This window comes from Aricia agestis, chromosome 1, assembly GCF_905147365.1.
Source record: "Aricia agestis chromosome 1, ilAriAges1.1, whole genome shotgun sequence".
NCBI lineage: Eukaryota > Metazoa > Arthropoda > Insecta > Lepidoptera > Lycaenidae > Aricia > Aricia agestis.
The window spans coordinates 4,260,130-4,279,718 of NC_056406.1; the positions used below are offsets into that span (position 1 = coordinate 4,260,130).

A 19,589-nucleotide genomic window follows, 5' to 3' on the forward strand; every position below is an offset into this window, starting at 1 on the left:
ACAATGGCACATTGTTTTAACACATTGTGTGTAAAACATGGCAACATGTGTTTTTCAATACCTTACCTATACTTACCGAATAGGGTGGCGAAACAGAACACAAAAACAAGCGCCTTGATTACACCTACCGCATAGATCGGAGAAACAGTGCACTCGGCCAAGCACTCGGTATCAGTAGCCCTAGCACGGCCACCAGTAGAAATGCGAAAGTATAGATAAACTGTGCACATAAACTAAAGGTGCCGTGCCGATCTTTACCGCGGCCAATCGCGACCGACAAAAATTCAATTAAAATGCCACTTTATGACAGACTTCGTATATGTCATAGAGTAGGAATAATAGGATATCATTTGAATTTTTAGGACTAGAGTCTGTCATAAAGTGGCATTTTTATTGAATTTTTCGGAACGAAAAAAGATCAGAACGCCACCTTAAGTTTATGTCCACAGTTTGTCTATACTTTCGCATTTCTACTGGTGGCCGTGCTAGGGCTACTGGTATGTTTATTACGGATGTACGCGGCCGAGGGCACTGTCTCGCCACTCTACTCGTTACCTAATTATAACAAAATAACAGACGTCTAAAATCATAAAATAAATAATCGCGTTAGTATGTAATTGAAATAAATAAGAATATTCTCAGATCATATTGTCTACACAAACTTTAAGTATAGGAAATAACCTCAATCACAGGAACAGAAGTCGTTTGTTTAAGACTAGATTTAGACTACACAGTAAAACATGACATTTCCTACAAATAAATTATCTAACAACACAAAACAAATGTTAACCTACGTTTTAGCAATACTAATTCTACTATACAGTACTCTAATATTGTTCAACATTACTGTCACAATGAAATGGGTCTATCTAGTACTAATTTACAATCGAAATATTATATTCAATAAACTATACTTACACTAGTAACAGTAAATAGGTGTAGTATTCAATCGATAAGAAATTAGTATAAGACAACAATAACTAAGAATTAAGATTAGCCATTATTATTTACTTATACTAAGCTAAGCAGCGTAAAGTTTTTGGTGTTGGTAACCATAGTTAATAAGTATATATAATAATAATTTTAATTTGAAACCAAACTACTTAATCTTATAAGAGCACATGGTTTTTGGTTTATCCGCCATTTTTGTGCGGGTACATGAGTACGATTTGGGCGCGTTATAAGTATTAAGTACTAAGTATGTACTTAATTCTAAATTGTTTAAAAGTATACTTTGCGTACAAATCTCGTAGGAATTGCATAACCTACAGTATAAAGTGGAAATATGAACCCGCTTAGAAAGTAAAATCATTTTCCAACGCGAACGCTCTAGAGCAGTCGGTTCCGACTGCAACTTGCGGTCCGTCTTTGGCCTGTCTTACACGGTTGTAGCCTCGGCGGACACATCACGTCGTCGTCGACCGGAGTACATGAGGGTGACGGTGCGCTCAGCCCCGCCACCTAGAAGGCGTACTCCACGTGTATGCTGTAGCAGAGGTAGCGAAGCAGCGCGGCGAGGCGCGGGCGCGGCCGTTATAAGGGCGGCTGCTCGCGCAGGCCCTCGCTGTGGCGCGTGCGCCCCGCCATGTCCAGGATCGCCTTCGCCTCCGGGTTCGCGTCCAGGATCGACGTGTCCCGCTCGTCCTGCCGACAAATAGCTCTTTTAGTTTCTAAAACTCGGTTCGTCGCAAACCTTAGTCGCTATTTTGTTTCCGCCTCGTCACCGCCAGTTTACTTATTAAGACCAAAAGACCGGCCGGTGCACAACGCGACCGCTCAGGAACAGTCGGCCCCGACCAGTCCCGTCTATGGCCAGTCTTAGAAGTATATCGGATCAGTTTCGGGCAATTTTAATAAAGGATTACAGATTCTATGTATGATTACATTCAAATTAAAATTTGTGGAATACCATCCTACTAATATTAAAAGGCGAAAGTTGGTGAGGATACGTATGTCTGGATATATGGATGTATGGAATATGGATGTATGTATGAATGTTTGTTACTCTTTCACGCAAAAACTACAGAATGGATTTTAATGAAACTTTACAATAATATAGCTTATACATTAGAATAACACACAGGCTATAATTTTAACAGACTTTAAAAAAGGAGGAGGTGTTATGTTCGTTTTTTTATGCTTAACGATTACTCCGTCGTTTGTGAACCGATTTTCAATTTTTTTCTTTTGGTGTATAATGGTCGTCGGTATGCTGGCAAGGAAATAATACAGCAGGCCAGTGCTCTCCTACGCGACCCGCCCGAAACTAACAAGTTCCAGGCTATGAAAGATAGATTAATTTCTGTTTATGAAGAGAGCGAAAGCCGGCAGTTTGAAAAGCTGCTCATGGAGATGGAGCTCGGCGAACAGAAGCCCTCGCAGCTTCTTCTGCGCATGAGAAACTTGGCCAACGGCAAGATCAGCACGGAAACCTTGACATGTTATGGCTGAGACAGTTACCTCCGTCAGTCCGAGTTTAGTTTAGCTGCTACCGATACCAAAAATCCGGATAACCTGGCATCGATAGCAGATAAGATCGTCGTAACTATGCGGCCGATCGACATGGCAGAAATTTCAACGACTTCTGTTACTCGGATTTCTGTTCTGATCTCGGAAGAGAGATCGCCAAGTTGACGGCGAAGTTCGAGCAGTTGCAGCGTTCCTACCGACCATGGAGAAGAGGACGTTCGAGTTCCCGTTCACGTTCGAGGTACCGTGGGCAGTCTGTGGCGTTTACACACCGACAGACGCCTGCGAGCCCTGACTGGCTCTGCAGCTACCACTTCAGGTACAAGGAGCCAGCCCATCGATGCGTCGAGCCGTGCAGCTGGGGCAAGAAGCAGACCGCGGAAAACTAGTTCCGGCGCGAATGGAGGCGGAAGTTTGTGCCGGGATGAAATCTCACCGCCTGTACATAACCGACTCAAAAAGTGGTTTACGTTTCCTGGTAGAAGAATTGCGGAGATTTTTAGGGATGATAAATTTTTATCGATCTCATATTCCAGATGCAGTTAGATATCAGTCAATTTTAAATATTTATTTGCATAACTGTAAAAGAAAAGACAAAAAAAATCTCATAGCATGGACAGGAAATGCTGAGGATGCATTCACGCAATGTAAGCTAGCACTCAAGAATGCAGTCACGTTATCGTACCCGTGCGACGATGAGTCATATGCACTTATATAAGACCGACGCGTCAAATTTTTCAGTAGGTGCAGTTTTACAACAACGTATAGGCAGTTGTTGGAAACCTTTGGGTTACTTTTCTAAAAAGCTGACTAGTGCGCAGCAAAAATATTCTACCTACGACCGTGAATTATTAGCAGTTTATTTAGCAATAAAACACTTTCGGGGTATGATAGAAGGTAGAGAATTAATTGTATATACTGATCACAAAGCCTTTAGTGTTGCCTTTAAAAACGTTAATCCTGAGAAAGAATCTTCTAGAAGGACTAGGCATTTATCTTTTATTAGTGAATTCACGACGGATATAGGGCATATTGAAGGAGAACCGAATGTGGTAGCCGATAGCTTGTCGCGTATAAAAACTATAGATTGCCCTAGTATGATTTAAATTGGGAAGAATTAGCATTATAACAGGAAAAAGAACCATTAAAAATTTCTAATCAGAAAAGTTGTAGCATTCACTTAAAAAAGGTTGTGCTTCCCTCTTGCAATGAAGCTTTGTTATGCGAGATTAGACCTTATATTAGACCTTATCTACCACAGTCGTTTCGTAGAATTGCATTCGAATCAATTCACAACTTGAGCCACCCTAGCATCCGCTGTACTCGCAGGATGGTTCAAGATAAATTCTTTTGGCCTGGCATGAATCAGGATGTAAGTAGATGGAGCATGCGTGCAGTGCCAGAAAGCTAAGATAGGTTTTCAGATATTCAAGGATTTCCATTATGCGAACGTTTCGAGCACGTTCATATCGATATCGTGGGACAACTTCCTACAACTAGCGATGGATATAAGTATCTAGTGACGATGATAGATAGACGTACGAGGTGGCCGGAAGCATTTCCCGTTAAAGAGATAACTGCTAACGTAGTAACGAAAGTAGTTTACGAGGGATGAATTGCAAGGTTTGAATGCTCTTTAAAGTTAACGAGCGACCGAGGCAGGCAATTCGAAAGCAGCCTGTTCGCTCAACTCATGAAAATAATGGGTATACAGAAGTCGCGTACCACAGCCTACCATCCGCAAAGCAATGGTATAGTAGAGCGGTGGAATAGATCATTGAAGGCAGCCCTGACTGCCTGCCTGCCTGGTTGTCAGAAGTTAGACCTTGGTGACAGGGGAAAGTATTTGACGCAGATTTACAGATACCTATTGACAGTGCTTCCGACATCAGTGGAAGCTGAAAGGGCGTTTTCCGCTGCCGGAATATTATGTAATAGATTCCGGTCGTCGCTCGACGCTCAGTGACAATTTACAGACCGCAATGTGTTTACATTTTTCCTTGCTTCGCTGATGGAATAATATAATCGTTGGTGGTTCTTGTGACCCGTCATCAAAATCTTGGTCTATATCGTCACTTTCAACACCATGAGTTACATTAGTTCGTCTTCTTTTAAGGTTCCTGCTGTGGCTGCATCTTCATCACATGTGACGAAATCTTCAAAAGTAATTTAATTTAAATACCTTAAAGTAAAAGAAAAAGGAATCCTAAATTATGGAGAAGAAATGTTAGGGAGGAGAATAGGGGTCATGGCAGAAGCTAAACATCATGTAAAGACACCCTAAAACCGGCTAAATAACTTGGGTCTTCCTGCAATTGTAAGAAAAAATGTGCTGGTAAGGTTTCTGATTACCTGAGACAAAAGATATTTGACGAGTTGTATGATTTAATTGTAAAAATTCACAGTATATAGCAAGCTTGATTTAAGAGTTTCCAAAAAAGTCGACTTAGGTTGTAGTGTTGAGTAGACGCCAATGGACCCGAAAATACTTCTTCCAGTTTGTTCGAATCCGCCCTAAGTAATAGTTGAGAAAAAAAGGAACTCAGAGGTAGGAATACTTTCTGAAGAGCAGCGAGGAAGGCACCAAAAACAGAAAAGAATAAGCGAGGCCAGTAAGATGGAAATAAAAGAGCAAAAGAGACATTAAAATGTTTCCAGCTTATGAAAGCCACTATTCTAGGTCTCATACCCAAAAAAAATAATTAAATGGTGACCTTTCTATTGCATTGATGTATCGCTTGTATTGTAACACATTGTAATGAAAAGTGCGTAAATAAAATAAATGAATATTTACTCACAAGTTTTTTCTATAGTTCTTGGAATTTGGGCGACCTTCAAAAGCAATATTATCGTACGAGTTACGACATACTGAATTAAGCCTAAATATAGATACAGCAGTACTCAAAACTTAGAGCACTAAATTGCGTTTTCTCTTTGATGTTGACGGCATTCGTGTTAGAGTATGCAAAACATTCTTTAGATCAGCGATCAATGCATTAAGGGTCAATTTATACTAGCGCAGAGTCGAAGCGCATAGAAGCGAATTATTAAAACTGAATATAACAAATTCAACCTTAACTCTGAAGCGTTAACGCACATATTACTTCTGAGAATTTAAAAAGGCACTTTCGCGAATTCGCTTGACCACTGCTTTTTGGTGCGCGCTCGCGCGCACCAAAAAGCAGTGGTCAAGCGAATAATCTAATAATAATAATAAAAAAAAGCGAATAAGCGAATAATCCACGCGGCATCACTGTAGGCACACTGGCGAATCCGCGCGCATTCGTTCGACTTGTTAGTTGTTGCGAATTTGACGTTTCGACTCTTCGCTATTATAAATTGACCCTAAGACTGCTCTTTCTGACCGACGAGGAGGTGGTTTTATGGAAGATGAGAAAAGGGGAAAGCATAGCAATCATTCATTTTTTTAATGCAAAGCATTACAATATACAAGAAAAACATGACAGTTTCCAATACAAAAACCTAAAAGGTTTATCGGTTTGGGAGAGACTAAAATAGATACTGAAATAAAAGAAAGTGTTGTCACATTTATCAACTCTATCCCTAGAGTAAAGTCTCATTAGTCATTCCTAATTACCTTCGAGCACAAACTACAAGGGAATTCATCACAAGCGAAAAATCACTTACAGATCTCTACCGATAAGATCTACGGGAAAGTGAAAATCTACCATTTGCTACATCAACAACCTTTTATCGTATTTTTAATACACATTTTTACTAAGAATAAGAATACTTTTATTTCCAGCATCACACGAAACATCATAATAATTAAACAGTATTCAGTGGTGATGATGATGATATGATCTAGTTACATTAATAAAATTATTATAATGCTGTGTGATTCCAAAAATTGGCCAATGAGTGGCTTCACAACACTAATAAACTAAACAGAAAGAATACAAATAATAATAATGACAAGGAACTATCTTCTAATATATAAAATTTTCATGTCACAATGTTAGATAGCGTACTCCTCCGAAACGGCTTTACTGATTTTAACCAAATTTTATATGCATATTCAGTGGGTCTGAGAATCGGCTACTGGGTACTTTTTATATTGATAAGTGCATTTGTTGAATAAATAATAGTAAATTAGTACAACTCGAGACTGGCGGCGACCATTCTTTGTGCGACGGGATAGCGCCATATGGACGTTGCCATGGTGACATAATTATTTAGTCACTTCAATAAAACAATAGGCCTCTTGGATATCGTTGCTAAGCTACGGCAACGCCGCGGGTCGGTTGACGGCGGAAACTCACGGGCGCTTTTCTCATATGATTCTCATACAAGTCACTGCACTTTTTTTGGTAATTGTTTATATTTTTAGCACAATAAAAAGTAATGAGCCAAATTATTATTGATTGTGGACTTCATAATATTTCCGCAGACTTTTTCCGCGGAAAATCAGTACTTATCGATAGCCGGTTCTTCTCGGCGGGGTAGTTCCCGAACCGGTGGTAGGCAACGTCACAATAGACATAACGACCGTAGTTTCTTCGTTCGACTTTCAAAAAGTGTATCATGAAATTCATGATACCCATTTTGAATAAAAAGATATATATATATTTTTATTTATTTACTATATTTACTTAAATATACACGATCATGAAATATTCTTTCAAATTCATTGAATATGATTTTTTACTTTGTATTTATTTATTTGTAAGATCATCTTCTCAGTTATTACTTATTACTAAAAACAGGTTGTTTACCTAATTAAAAATTATAGAGCACAAACTAATTCCAAAGCAATCATGTTCATGAAGTCTTCGAAATCCATGATGATGGAGAACGAATCCTCCGTGTAAAAGTAATACCACAGACCAGAGTAGGCATTCGACTGTACGACGTGAAAGTGGAGCTATGTATTGAATAATCTAAACAAATATATTTTCAGCAACTCCTCAACCATACATGCAAAATAAAAATGGAAAATGCAGATGTATTTCAATATCAAAGAAAATTTTCTTTGATTTTTATGATTAATATTATGTAATATAATAAATTTACTAGATGACGCCCGCAACTCCGTTGTGCCATAACTCTTGCACAACGGAGTAACCGCGCGGGGTTCGGGAATCGTACATTTTCCCGAGACAAAAAGTATCCTATGTCCAGTGGTGTAAATATAGGGCTGGCAAAATGCCACGGGCCCCCGACCCAAATGGGAAAAAAAATTTAAGTATGCATAATATTGTTTATTATAAACGTGACGATTTTTACTGATAGAGCCCCATCAATTTGCCAGGGGCCCCGGATCTTATAGTTACGCCACTGTCTATGTCCTTTTTCGGGACTCTTAAAAATATATTATGGAGTTATCCATGTCAAATTTCAGCAAAATCTGTTCAGCAGTTTAGGCGTTAAGAGGTAACAGACAGACACACTTTCGCACTTATAATATTATTAGTAAATTAGTAATATCAGTAATTAGTATATTAGTATGATAATATTATAAATGCGAAAGTGAATATTGAAGGAATTAGAAATAAATATTAAACCGACAATAATTTTATTTATATCGTTTTTTCAATTACAATATATTATTATACATAAAACGATGATATTAGAAAATAACTTGCACGTGATATTTTAGAAATATTCATGCGAGATTTAGATTTAAGCATAATTAATAATCGGCATATTGATTTCGATACGTTTCCCAATTCCGTCTCAGAAACGAATAAAACGTTAATTCACGAATGCGAGAATGGGAATTTTTTCACCCTACAACACAACAGTACCTCGTACCGCACATATTTACCTTATTCAGAGCACTTTTTAACGTTTTTAACGTGCTTTCATTTTTAAATTTTAACTAGTAAACCGTATTTCACAGCTGATCGCACTCTGACACCCACGTGTTGCCTGAATCTGCCACTCGCCGCGCCACTAGAGATATCCAAGAGGCCTATTGCAAAATATTATTATCTTTCTAGGGTTAATAAAACATCATTGATTGTTTGTATATAATATATTTATTGAGTTTCGAGTTTTACCGTTACTAACACAATTGAAAATCCATTTTTATATTATAAGTATATAGATAAAAAACTACTTACTTTTATTTTATTATAAATTCAATTCACAATTAATATTAATTAAAATATTTTAATCTGACAGTAATCCAACAACAGTCTTTCTAATGAACTAGAAAACTTAAATACACTCATCTGAATGCTGTGTCAAAAAATGCGGCTGACAGTATTCGGAACGTGCACGTGCCACAGTGACATATTTCAAACGAAGTAGTATGGGCATATTGTGTCAAAAAATAAACATCAAGAGTTTGTTTATTTTGTAAATATTTTAGCAAATAAAGTATATTTGGAACAATAAATAATGGTATTTGGGTTATATTTAGTTAAAAACTACTGTACTAACTAAAAACCTGGTTTTGACAGTGTAAAACACTCAATAAGTTTTAAGGCCCAATCTATGCTTAAAGGAAATAAATTGGTGTTAGCAGGACATGTAAGGGATGTAGAAGAGCTAAGAACTAATGGCAATGTTATTTAATACGAGCCAATATAATTCGCCGAACATCGGTGACTTTAGCACCCTATAAAAACAAGTTCAAACGTAAGTACTCAACCAACCAAAAAACGTAACTAAACATTTGGATAAAGCAAGTCTAAACTTTTTTATTTATTCTTACTGATAGATAATAATGATCGGGTTGTTGCTAGAGTAAAATGCAGCTGCGTTTATAACCAGAACGGCAAGTGCAAACATATTGCTGCTTTAATCAGTAACAAAAATACGAGCAATAATTGAAAAAATAAATGTAATGTTTTTAAAAATCTTGTTTTTATTTATTTTTTACAACGTTTATACTCTTGAAGAAAATCGGAGTCTATAAATTTACTAAAACACTGCAAACATTCTTGATGTTTCTGAGTCTTTGCATTAATACACTTTCAATCAATGAGTTCCTAAAATACTATTTTAGAATATCATTGCTTTCAATATAGATTCTTACTCGAGCAATATCATAAGTCCTTTCGGTTTCCTCTTGAGAGTACTCGTTTTGCTTTTTAAAAATGGGGGGATAATAATTTTAACTTTTTTACCCTTTTCATCTAAAACTTGCTAACTTGAAAAACCTTTTTGAATCTCCAGCTTCTAAAAGATCAGTTAAACCAGTATGTAGTATATGGTTTATTGTCATATTTTGTGAGTCACTATTTCTTCCAGGTGGAAGAAATAGTGTATAATGTGATAGTTAGTAGACGATATAGTGTTGATGAATGATGGATCACCATGGTCTCCAAAACCCGACGAAAAAACTTGCAGTGATAGTTTCATAGAATATTTAATTTAAATCCAAAGTATTACCTAATACTTTGGATTTAAATTAAATATTCTATCTAACACTAAAATAATAGTTATGTACTCAATTAATATCTTTATAAAATGCAACTCAAATAAAATTGACTTGACTGATAATGCAATTTTAGGTTATATCGAATCACATACTTTTTCATTTTTACAGCAGCTATCCATTTATATCTGATCTAATTTCCAAGTGGATTTAGGAAAAACATTAAATTTGTATACTGACTACGTATTTCTGCTGTTATTTTTGCATTCACGATACAAAACAATAAAGACCAATTTCTAAAAATTTCGAAACAAGATTGACAAGTTTGTTTGACTATTAGCTGAGCCTCTTTTTTTGCATATTTTTGCCACGGCAAGCGCGGCAATCGCTTTCTTTACCTCCTCCACCCACTTCTCACGCGCCGAATACGCGATTGCGTTCCGTATTAAATGTAACAAGTATAACTATTAACTAACTATAAAGGAACGGCTTCACAATATACTAAATTGACGTCACACTGTACAGTGGTCGCAGTGCATATCGGAAAATACACGCACGCACGGACGTAAAAAAAATACGGACGGATAGCCATTAAGAAATGAGTGAAGCACCCTTAATAAGCCCAGGCGATCATACGTACACATCTTGCACACACACTCGCACTGTAATAAGCCGATCGTACCGCCATTACGCAATTATACTGCATCGCGGTGACACGTATTTGTCATTCATAAATAAAAATAAATATGCCATCTTGTGTTGTAAAATGGTGCAAGAACAATACAACCTTACACAAAAACATCAAGGAATAATATTTCATATTTTTAAAGTATTTTGATAATATAATGTAAATATTAATTCAACTTCAACAGGTCAGTAATGTCCATAACAAAGTGGGGAAATTTTCCCCAAACCGGGGAAAATTTTAAATTATTTTTAAATAATCAAATAATTAATTTTATTGTCTTTTATTAGTGTCATGTAAGTATTTAGCATACTATTGACCAGTAATTAGGCAGGACTACAATAATAGGGGTGTAGACAGTAAACGAAATCTAATACAAATTATTGTTTTTTTGAGAGTTTGTATTATAGAATTACCGAAAATGGACATATTTTACTTAATAACTTTATAATATTTTTTAATAATAATAATAATAATAGTAATAATAATAATATTCTTTATTTGCATAAATATGGTACAAGTTGTTACTATAATTCTAACAGTGCTTCACATATTTTGTCAATTTTCTCGACGTGCAAATGTTAATTTAGGATACATTCTTAAATATAATTTGTCATAATAATTATTAATAAATGCATGCCTAATAATTTCTATCTTACTTAATAATATGTCAAAATTATAAAAATAAAGAACAAACGACATGACAAAGGAAAAGAAGAAGAAAAAAGATAAATAATGTCAGCGGATGTGGATGCGTAAATAGTGTTCATGAAATCATAATAAACAACATTTGAACATATTTTTGGGCATGAAAACGATAATTAATATAAAATCATTGAGCTATTCCATCCCATACAATGATTCGTTTATAGCTCGACTTAGAGGTGCGCGTGATAGGTAAGGTAGTAGTACCTTACCTATCACGCGCACCTCTAAGTCCATAAAATAAACTTAAACCATAAAAATAAACTTATTAAAAAATATGTAGATACGAGGGCTGCTATTTATGTATCCGGAATTAAAAAAAGAAACAAACATATATCATTTAATATGGTTTTATTGCTTTTCAAAATATTCGCCGCGATGATCGACACACTTTTGCATACGCTGGAACCAATTTTCATAGCACTTTGTCCATTCTGATTGAGGTATCTCCAAAACGTGCATTTTGAACGCATCAACAGCCTCTTCGCGGCTCGAAAAACGTTGACCACGTAATTTGTTCTTCGCGTATGGAAATAAAAAGAAATCGTTAGGTGCCAAATCAGGGCTGTACGGCGGATGACCAGTCAATTCGATCTTTTGACCCTCCAAAAACTGAGTTGTTTCAGCTGAGGTGTGACAGCTAGCATTGTCGTGATGTAATATGATTCTGCGTTGTCGGTTGTCCTTTCTTATTTCTTCAAAGACTTCTGGTAAACAAATGGTCGTATACCATTCAGAATTAACCGTTTTACGATTCTCTAATGGCACTGTAGCCACATGTCCATTAATTCCAAAAAAACAGGCGACCATTTGCTTCAAAGTACTTTTTGCACGAGTAACTTTTGTTGGTTTCGGCTCATCTTGGAACACCCACACCGTTGACTGTTGTTTAGTTTCGGGGTCATATGCATAGATCCAAGATTCATCACCTGTGTAGATATTATAAACGGCTTTTGACGTACCACGGTTGTATTTTTTTATCATTTTTTTGCACCAATCGACACGAGCCCGTTTTTGATCGATTGTCAAGTTGTGCGGAATCCAACGCGAACATATTTTTTTTACAGCCAAATGTTCGTGTAATATCTTATGTATGCTCGTCATACTTATGCCTAAGGACGCCTCTATCTCGCGATATGTAACATGACGATCACGCATTATTAGTTCCCGCACAGCATCTATATTTTGTGGGACAACAGCTGTTTTTGGGCGACCTTCTTTATTTTCATCCGTGAGCATAGACCGCCCACGATTAAACTCACTGTACCAGTGATAAACAGTGGTTTTTGATGGTGCTTCATCTCCAAAAGTTGCGGTGAGTTGAATAAAGCACTGTTGTTGATTTAGCCCACGCCGAAAATCGTAGTAAATCATTGCACGAAAATGTTCACGCGTTAAATCCATGGCAAATGAAGACACGCAATTTTCAAAATGACGCCACAATGGAAAAATAATTGACAGTCACATGAAACAAAATGTATTCTTCAACCAAAGAGTTCTATTTTCAAATGTTGTAATTACTTTTTAAATATTGTTCTTGTAAGTGGCCAGTTCCGGATACATAAATAGCAGCCCTCGTATTTTTTAATAAGTTTATTTTTATGGTCCTTGGTGTTTCTCATCATTTACTATAGTCTATAATATTTTTAGCACCCAAACCATAGGAGAGCCATGTCGAGCTCATCAAAAAACCTTTTGAGTGACTTTGCATGTGGTGCAGACAATACAGGTAACCCTTAGAATTATCTTTAATTGTTTGAAGTACTAGGTACTTGATTTGAATGTTAAACTTTAGTTTTTATTTTTTATTTTTATTTTCAGCACACCAGATGTCACAAATGGTCTAACATTGGAAGCACCCTCAGTCAGTCAATCATTGTTTGCGAATTTAATCACTAAATATTTAATAAGTGATTTTTTTAAATTGAAATAAGAGTGTATTTATTTTTTATACATATTTTTAGGTGTAACAAAATACTTATGTACTATCAGAGAAGTTGATTCCTATGCAAATCGGGGACTTGCATAGGAATCAACTTCTTAAACAACTTCTCAAACAACAAAAAGGGAGTTTGGTTGCGTTACGTCAAACCCAGCCGACAGATCACAATTAACATTGAATTGACATAAGTATTCGACCAAATAACGTTGGTCTTGTGGGATAAGCGTGGCCGCCACAAAGGAAGATCTTCCGACCGAGCGAGGTGTTATGCCCGGTCAGGCCGAAGCCCACGTGATACATTTCAGCTGTCGTATATATACCGACGCGCTCAGAAAACTTCGATAGCGCGATGCAGGAATGTTAGGCGAATTGTGGGTACCGCCACATCACTCCCCCCCGAAGATGTATTAAATATGTGTATCATATAATAAAAATCTTAAATATATGTATAGTATAACAGTATTAAATATATTTCGTTGTCTGGTACCCGTAACACAAGTCCTTCAGGTACTTAGCACGGGGTCAGACTGACGTAGTATGAAGCGTCCAGAGATAAAATTGTTGTCTTAGATTTCCTTCAGTAGTAGGGGAGGGAAGGTGCTATTGGTGTAGTCACCCGAGCGTCATTGAGACCTAGTAGAAATGAAAATATTGAATGGACCTCTAGACCAGGAATAAATTTAACACCATGATAGGTGATTTGATTTGACGTTAGCGCATGGTAGAACTCTCGATAGCTCTAACAGGCCGTTAACTGATTTAACAAGCCATTATTTATTTAACATTACTTGATTGTTTGATGAAACGGGTTACGGGACTTAAGTATCTTATATCTTTTCGTATACAGGTTTCGGGGGCGATAAATCTATCTAGCTAGGAATTATTTTTAGAAAATGTCATTTTATTCGTGTTTTATCGAATACCGAGCAAAGCTCGGTCAAATAGCTAGTAATTTATTATATAGCTAGTAATTTATTATTATGTACAAACATTTATTATTGTAAATGTTTGTACATAATCATTATTACTAATAATGTTATGTAAATAATATACTTCTCTGTACGTAACATGTGTTTTCATTATGACATCTTTAACAACCGCTTACATTTCTGAAGCGAAAAAAACATAAAAATATGTTTAAGTATAAAAAATACATTTAACTTGTCTGAGTTTACAAAATTTAAAAAGTAGGGAAATTTATGATTTATATGGCAACCCTTATATCTCGCACACGTCCTACACGGGCGGCCATAACTAGGGTTGCCACCCGTACTTTATAATAAAGTATTGTACGTTATTTCAGGTAATTGTACTCTATACTTTATGAGAACAATAAAGTACACGAAAATACTTTATTTCATATGAAGAGAAAGTGCTTTTTCGTTAAACGAAATTTTTCGATTGGTGTTGAATGGATTTCGCCACTCGACAGCGCCACATCACTTAATCACCGTTTTTAACAATTTCTGAACGCAACCTAACCTCAAATGTCAACAATGTCAGTGTCATTGTCATAATGTTTTTTTTGTGCATCGTTTTGTGCGAAGCGGTTTAGTGCAATAAGAATACGATTTAAAGTTTTACAGATTCATATTATAATAGTACATCATGGATAAGAATACTCCACATACACCTATAAAACGTAATTTTAATAGTGAAACGGATCAAATAGATAGTGAATATGTTACACCAAAAAAATGTTTAAAAACAAAAGATACGACAAAACAGAAAAATAAACGAATGCAGAAGTATAAAAGTCAGTGGGAAATCGAACATGGTGATTGGTTAATTAATGATCCACAAAACGAATATAATGGAAAATGCAAATTGTGTGGAATTACATTTACAATTGCTTCAGCAGGTATAGGACAAGTAAGAAAAAAAACTTATTTTTCAGTGTGTGTGTGTGTGTGTTGGTATGGTTGCATTAAATATGCAAACTATAGGTACTATGCTATAAAATGATTAGATTTTATTTAAGATATAAATGTGCACTTTTTCCCAATAACTTTGAAAGTATAATTATTTTATGGTGACTGGAGGTGATGGGTAAGGTGACGGGATTAATCTTATTATTTTCAGGTTAAACAACACCTGCAAACAAAACAACACAAATCAAAATATGAAACTAGGAGAACATCTGGACTACTTGAGAAATTCCTTGACTCTTCTTCTGCTTCCACATCGTCTAGATGCAGTGATAAAGAAAATGTTGTTGCATCTGAGTTAGCCCTGACATATCACACAGTAAAACATAATTTGTAAATAAGAATATACTTGAATAATAATTATTAAAATTATAATTTTGTAATTGTTTTGCAAACGCCCGAACAAGGCATAAGTTGTATATTTCGTCAATGTATGTTGATTTATATATGTACTTGGTTGCAAATAAAAATTTGAAATTTGAAATTTGAAATTTGTCTTACAATAGCATGGATTGTACTATAAAATTGAATAAAATTATTTATGGCAATTCACCTACAGCTAATGCAATTCATCTAGCTAGAACAAAAATGGAAGCACTAGTTACAGAAGTGTTGGGCCCATATTCTTTACAAAATGTAATAGATGCTGTTAATACAGATAATTTGTTTTACTGTTTACAAACAGATGCTTCTAACAAGAAAAATATAAAACTCTTTCCATTAGTGATACAATATTTTACAGCCAAAAATGGTATTGAAAACAAATTAATAGATTTTTATGAAAATAGTAATGAATCTGCTGATGGTATGTTTGAAGCAATTCAAAAGTCATTAGAGCAATACAAATTATCTTTTCATAATGTATCGGGGTTAAGTGCGGATAATACAAATGCAAATTTTGGTGTTAATCATTCTTTATTCACCAATATGAATAATTTGGTACCAGGTTTGATTATAGGAAATTGTCACGCACATATAGTGCATAATTGCGTCAGACATGCCATGAGCTTTTTATCACATGACATAGAAAATGTTATTTTAAAAATTTATGCTCATTTTTCACATTCTGCTGTAAGAAGAGAGGAACTAAAAAAGTTTGTAGCATCAGTAGATGGAGACTTTCACGAAATCAAACGCCATGTGGGAACAAGATGACTCTCTCTTTTGCCATGTATTGATACTTTATTATTAAATTGGTCACCTATAAGAAGCTACTTTTTAAGTTTAGACTACTGTCCAATGGTTTTACAAAATTTATTGATGCTCAATGAAACTGAGAATGATGTGATTGAAATTTATTTGCATTTTTGTAGTCACTTATTAAATTTATTTAATAAAGCTGTTAAATGTCTAGAAGGCAACAGCATAACAATTTTAGACATTTATGGGATTATGGATAATCTTAGAAACGGATTAACATAAAGAAAACAAGATATTTTCTTTGGCTATGAAACAGGCAAAAAAATTAAACAGACTTCACCGGAACTGACTAGAAAAATTCACACGAATTTTTTATTATTTATTGACAAAGCCTTAGAATATCTGAATAAATGGTTTGATTTCAATAACACAAACTGGTTATTTACACTTGGATATATAAATTTAAAGAGCAAAATTGAATTTAATAATATTGTTAACATAATTGAAAATTTAAATCTTCAAAAACTTAATGTAGATATGGATGATCTATATGGAGAAATTGCTTTACTAAACCAACTTTATAATCAGATAAGTACTTCTAAGAGTTTTGCAGAACTATCAACTGCACAAAAATGGCAGCAAGTATTTAAGAGTGATGATAATTTTTTAAACTTGTATAAAGTAATTTCATTTTTATTGTCTATTCCCGCCACGTCAGCATTCACAGAAAGAGTTTTTTTCTGTGATGAACAGCAAATGGCGAGACGAAAGAAACAAAGCGTCTCTAAATTTGATAAAAAATGAATTACTTATTTATTTTAATTTAAATTTAGATTGTAAAGATGCTGTGCAATTTTTTAGTAAAGATAGTAATTTGATACAAATTGCAAAAAGCAATAAAAAATATGTTTTTAAATATAATAATAAAAAAGAGAAGGTTACGTCCGTATTTTTTTTACGTCCGTGCACGCACGCTACTTGTATGAAAATAAGCACAAAATGGCCACGCGACGGTGGGCTAAGGCTCTAGATCTAAGATATATAATATATTATATACTGTTATATAATATTAACCCTTTAACCGCCAAGGTCGGAATAATCCGACAAATATTGTCGTGCCCATTTCGCCAAGGTCGGATATTTACAACCAGTACCACTACTCGGTTAATCTGCCTTTTTTGTTTGATAGCACTGTATTATATTATTAAAATAATGTTTATACTTGGTAAATGGTTAATGAAGTAATCATTTACAATTGATAACACTTTAGTTTCTTAATTAGAAGACCTAAAAATAATGTCCAAAGTTAAATAAATTACCGAAAATATTCTTAGAAAAGTGTATTGATGTCCAACGCCCGAGTCGGAAAAATCCGACAGTAGGGACGGGACATAAGCAATGATTTACTGGTACAGAAATCCACATAAATTAAAACATTTCTGTTTATACTAAATGTACAATTTGTACATTCTTGTAGGGAGAGTAAAACATATTTTTGGGCATGAAAACACAGAATATTGTTATATCACTCAACACCACTACTCGGGCTACTTCTATCAGCTACGAGCTGATAGAAGAAGTGATCGTCAGACCGAAGTCGAGCGACCACCACTACTCTCCCTACCTACCTACCCAAGTAGGCGGGGCATATCTTTATTTATACTACACTAAATAATTTATTATAAAACAAATAAAGCATTGGTTACTGAACAAATAAACGCTTTTGACATCATAAACGAGTGCCGCCTTCTAGAATTTTCCACTAGTGTTGTGCTTATGATGATGCTATCGATAAATGTGATTGTAGTGGATTCTATAAAAAGTTTTATTACGTTTTTTGAATTATTGTTTTTATCTATGACATTATGTCTAACATAACTGTATTTTTCCTTACGCAAAAAAACCATGTATTTTATAAAATAAACTATTTATTTTTAACGTGGATATTTTATAGTAATATTTAAGAATATCCACAACAGTTATTCAACATGACTACTGCTGAAGAATTAATACGTTTTCTGGAAGGTAATGAAGACGAAGAATTTTGATCAGACGAAGAGTCCTACCTACCTACTATCTACATACCTACTTAAATTAGAAATAAAATTACAATAAATTACAAAGTAACGCTTTCCTATATGTCTCCTACGACATTTAGATGAAATAGTATGCGTGTGAAGGGGATGGGATATCGATCTACTATTGAAAATCTATATTTGTAGTAGGAGTATATAAACAACTCAATTATTTAATCCGTAGAAACTATAAAATTCATATAATTTGAAATGTAATAACAAATATCGGGAATTATGTCACTTCACTATTCAAGCTGTTTTTATCTAATGTTTTTGCCAGCGCTGTACATTTACTTACAACATTATGGATTTAAATGCTAGATATCAGTTTATACTTTACGAGCTTTTGCCCGCGGCTTCGCTCGCGTTAAGAAGTATTTTTATATACAAACTTTCATCCCCTATGAACCCCTTGGGGTTGGAATTTATCAAAATCTTTTCTTAGCGGATGCCTACGTTATAAATTCTACCTGCATGCCAAATTTCAGCCCGATCCGTCCAGTGGTTTGGGCTGTGCGTTGATAGATCACTATGTCAATCAGTCAGTCACCTTTGAGTTTTATATATACAGATATAAATTAGGAAATAAATTATCGACATCGAAAAAGATAAGTGTGGCACATCACTATTTGTTGTAGGTATAAATTTTTCGATTTATAGTGCCGGTGCTAGAGGCACGACAATTGATTTTAAGCTCGGCGGTTGCGGGTTAAATAAATGATATCTGTAGTTGATATTCTGTCAAAATATGTCATTCTAATCTGTCATTTACTTTCAAAATGACGGAGTGATTACAGGCGCGGACGGACTCCTTTCTTGAAAAATCCAATTGTACTAAGGAAATCTTTACAGTGCTGTGCACATTTTTGTGTGCAATCGACATATGTTGAAAGATATTTTTTTTGTCCTGGCTATTTCATATAATTATTTACAGTAAGACAATTCTTAGTAATAATATAGCAGGTAGAACGTCAGTAAATTGCACTATGGGCCCTAGTTCGGTACTTACAAGAGAGGAGGAGAATATTCGTGCTCAGTGGGCTCTAGCACATACTACCAAACGCTTTCCTATTTCAAAAGAGTATCTTTTAGAGAGTGTGAAAAAGATAATGATCGACCAGAACAGACATAATAATCCTTTCACAGACAATAAGCCCGGAAGAACATGGTTTTAATCATTTTTACGGAGGAATCCTGAGTTGAGTGACACAACACCGCAGAATATTACCAAAGCAAGGGATTCTTACAGAAGATGACATTATCAAATGGCTTAAAGAAGTCGAGGAATATTTTGAAA

General features: G+C 35.1%; 1 protein-coding gene and 1 long non-coding RNA gene across 3 annotated transcripts in view; one reads left to right on the forward strand and one right to left on the reverse strand.

The window, feature by feature from the left end:
- Positions 1 to 594: 594 nt before the first annotated feature.
- Positions 595 to 19,589, reverse strand: part of LOC121730117 (MTOR-associated protein MEAK7) — a 163,211-nt gene continuing 144,216 nt past the window's right edge. For both annotated transcript variants that reach the window (XM_042118994.1, XM_042118985.1), the window contains exon 10: positions 595 to 1,644. In XM_042118994.1, the coding sequence (XP_041974928.1) occupies positions 1,534 to 1,644 (111 nt within the window). In that variant the 3' untranslated portion in view covers positions 595 to 1,533. The remainder of the gene's footprint in view (positions 1,645 to 19,589) is intronic.
- Positions 11,273 to 13,094, forward strand: LOC121730276. Its single transcript, XR_006036087.1, has 3 exons — positions 11,273 to 11,399; positions 12,858 to 12,936; positions 13,029 to 13,094. It is a non-coding gene; the product is annotated as an uncharacterized LOC121730276 (long non-coding RNA).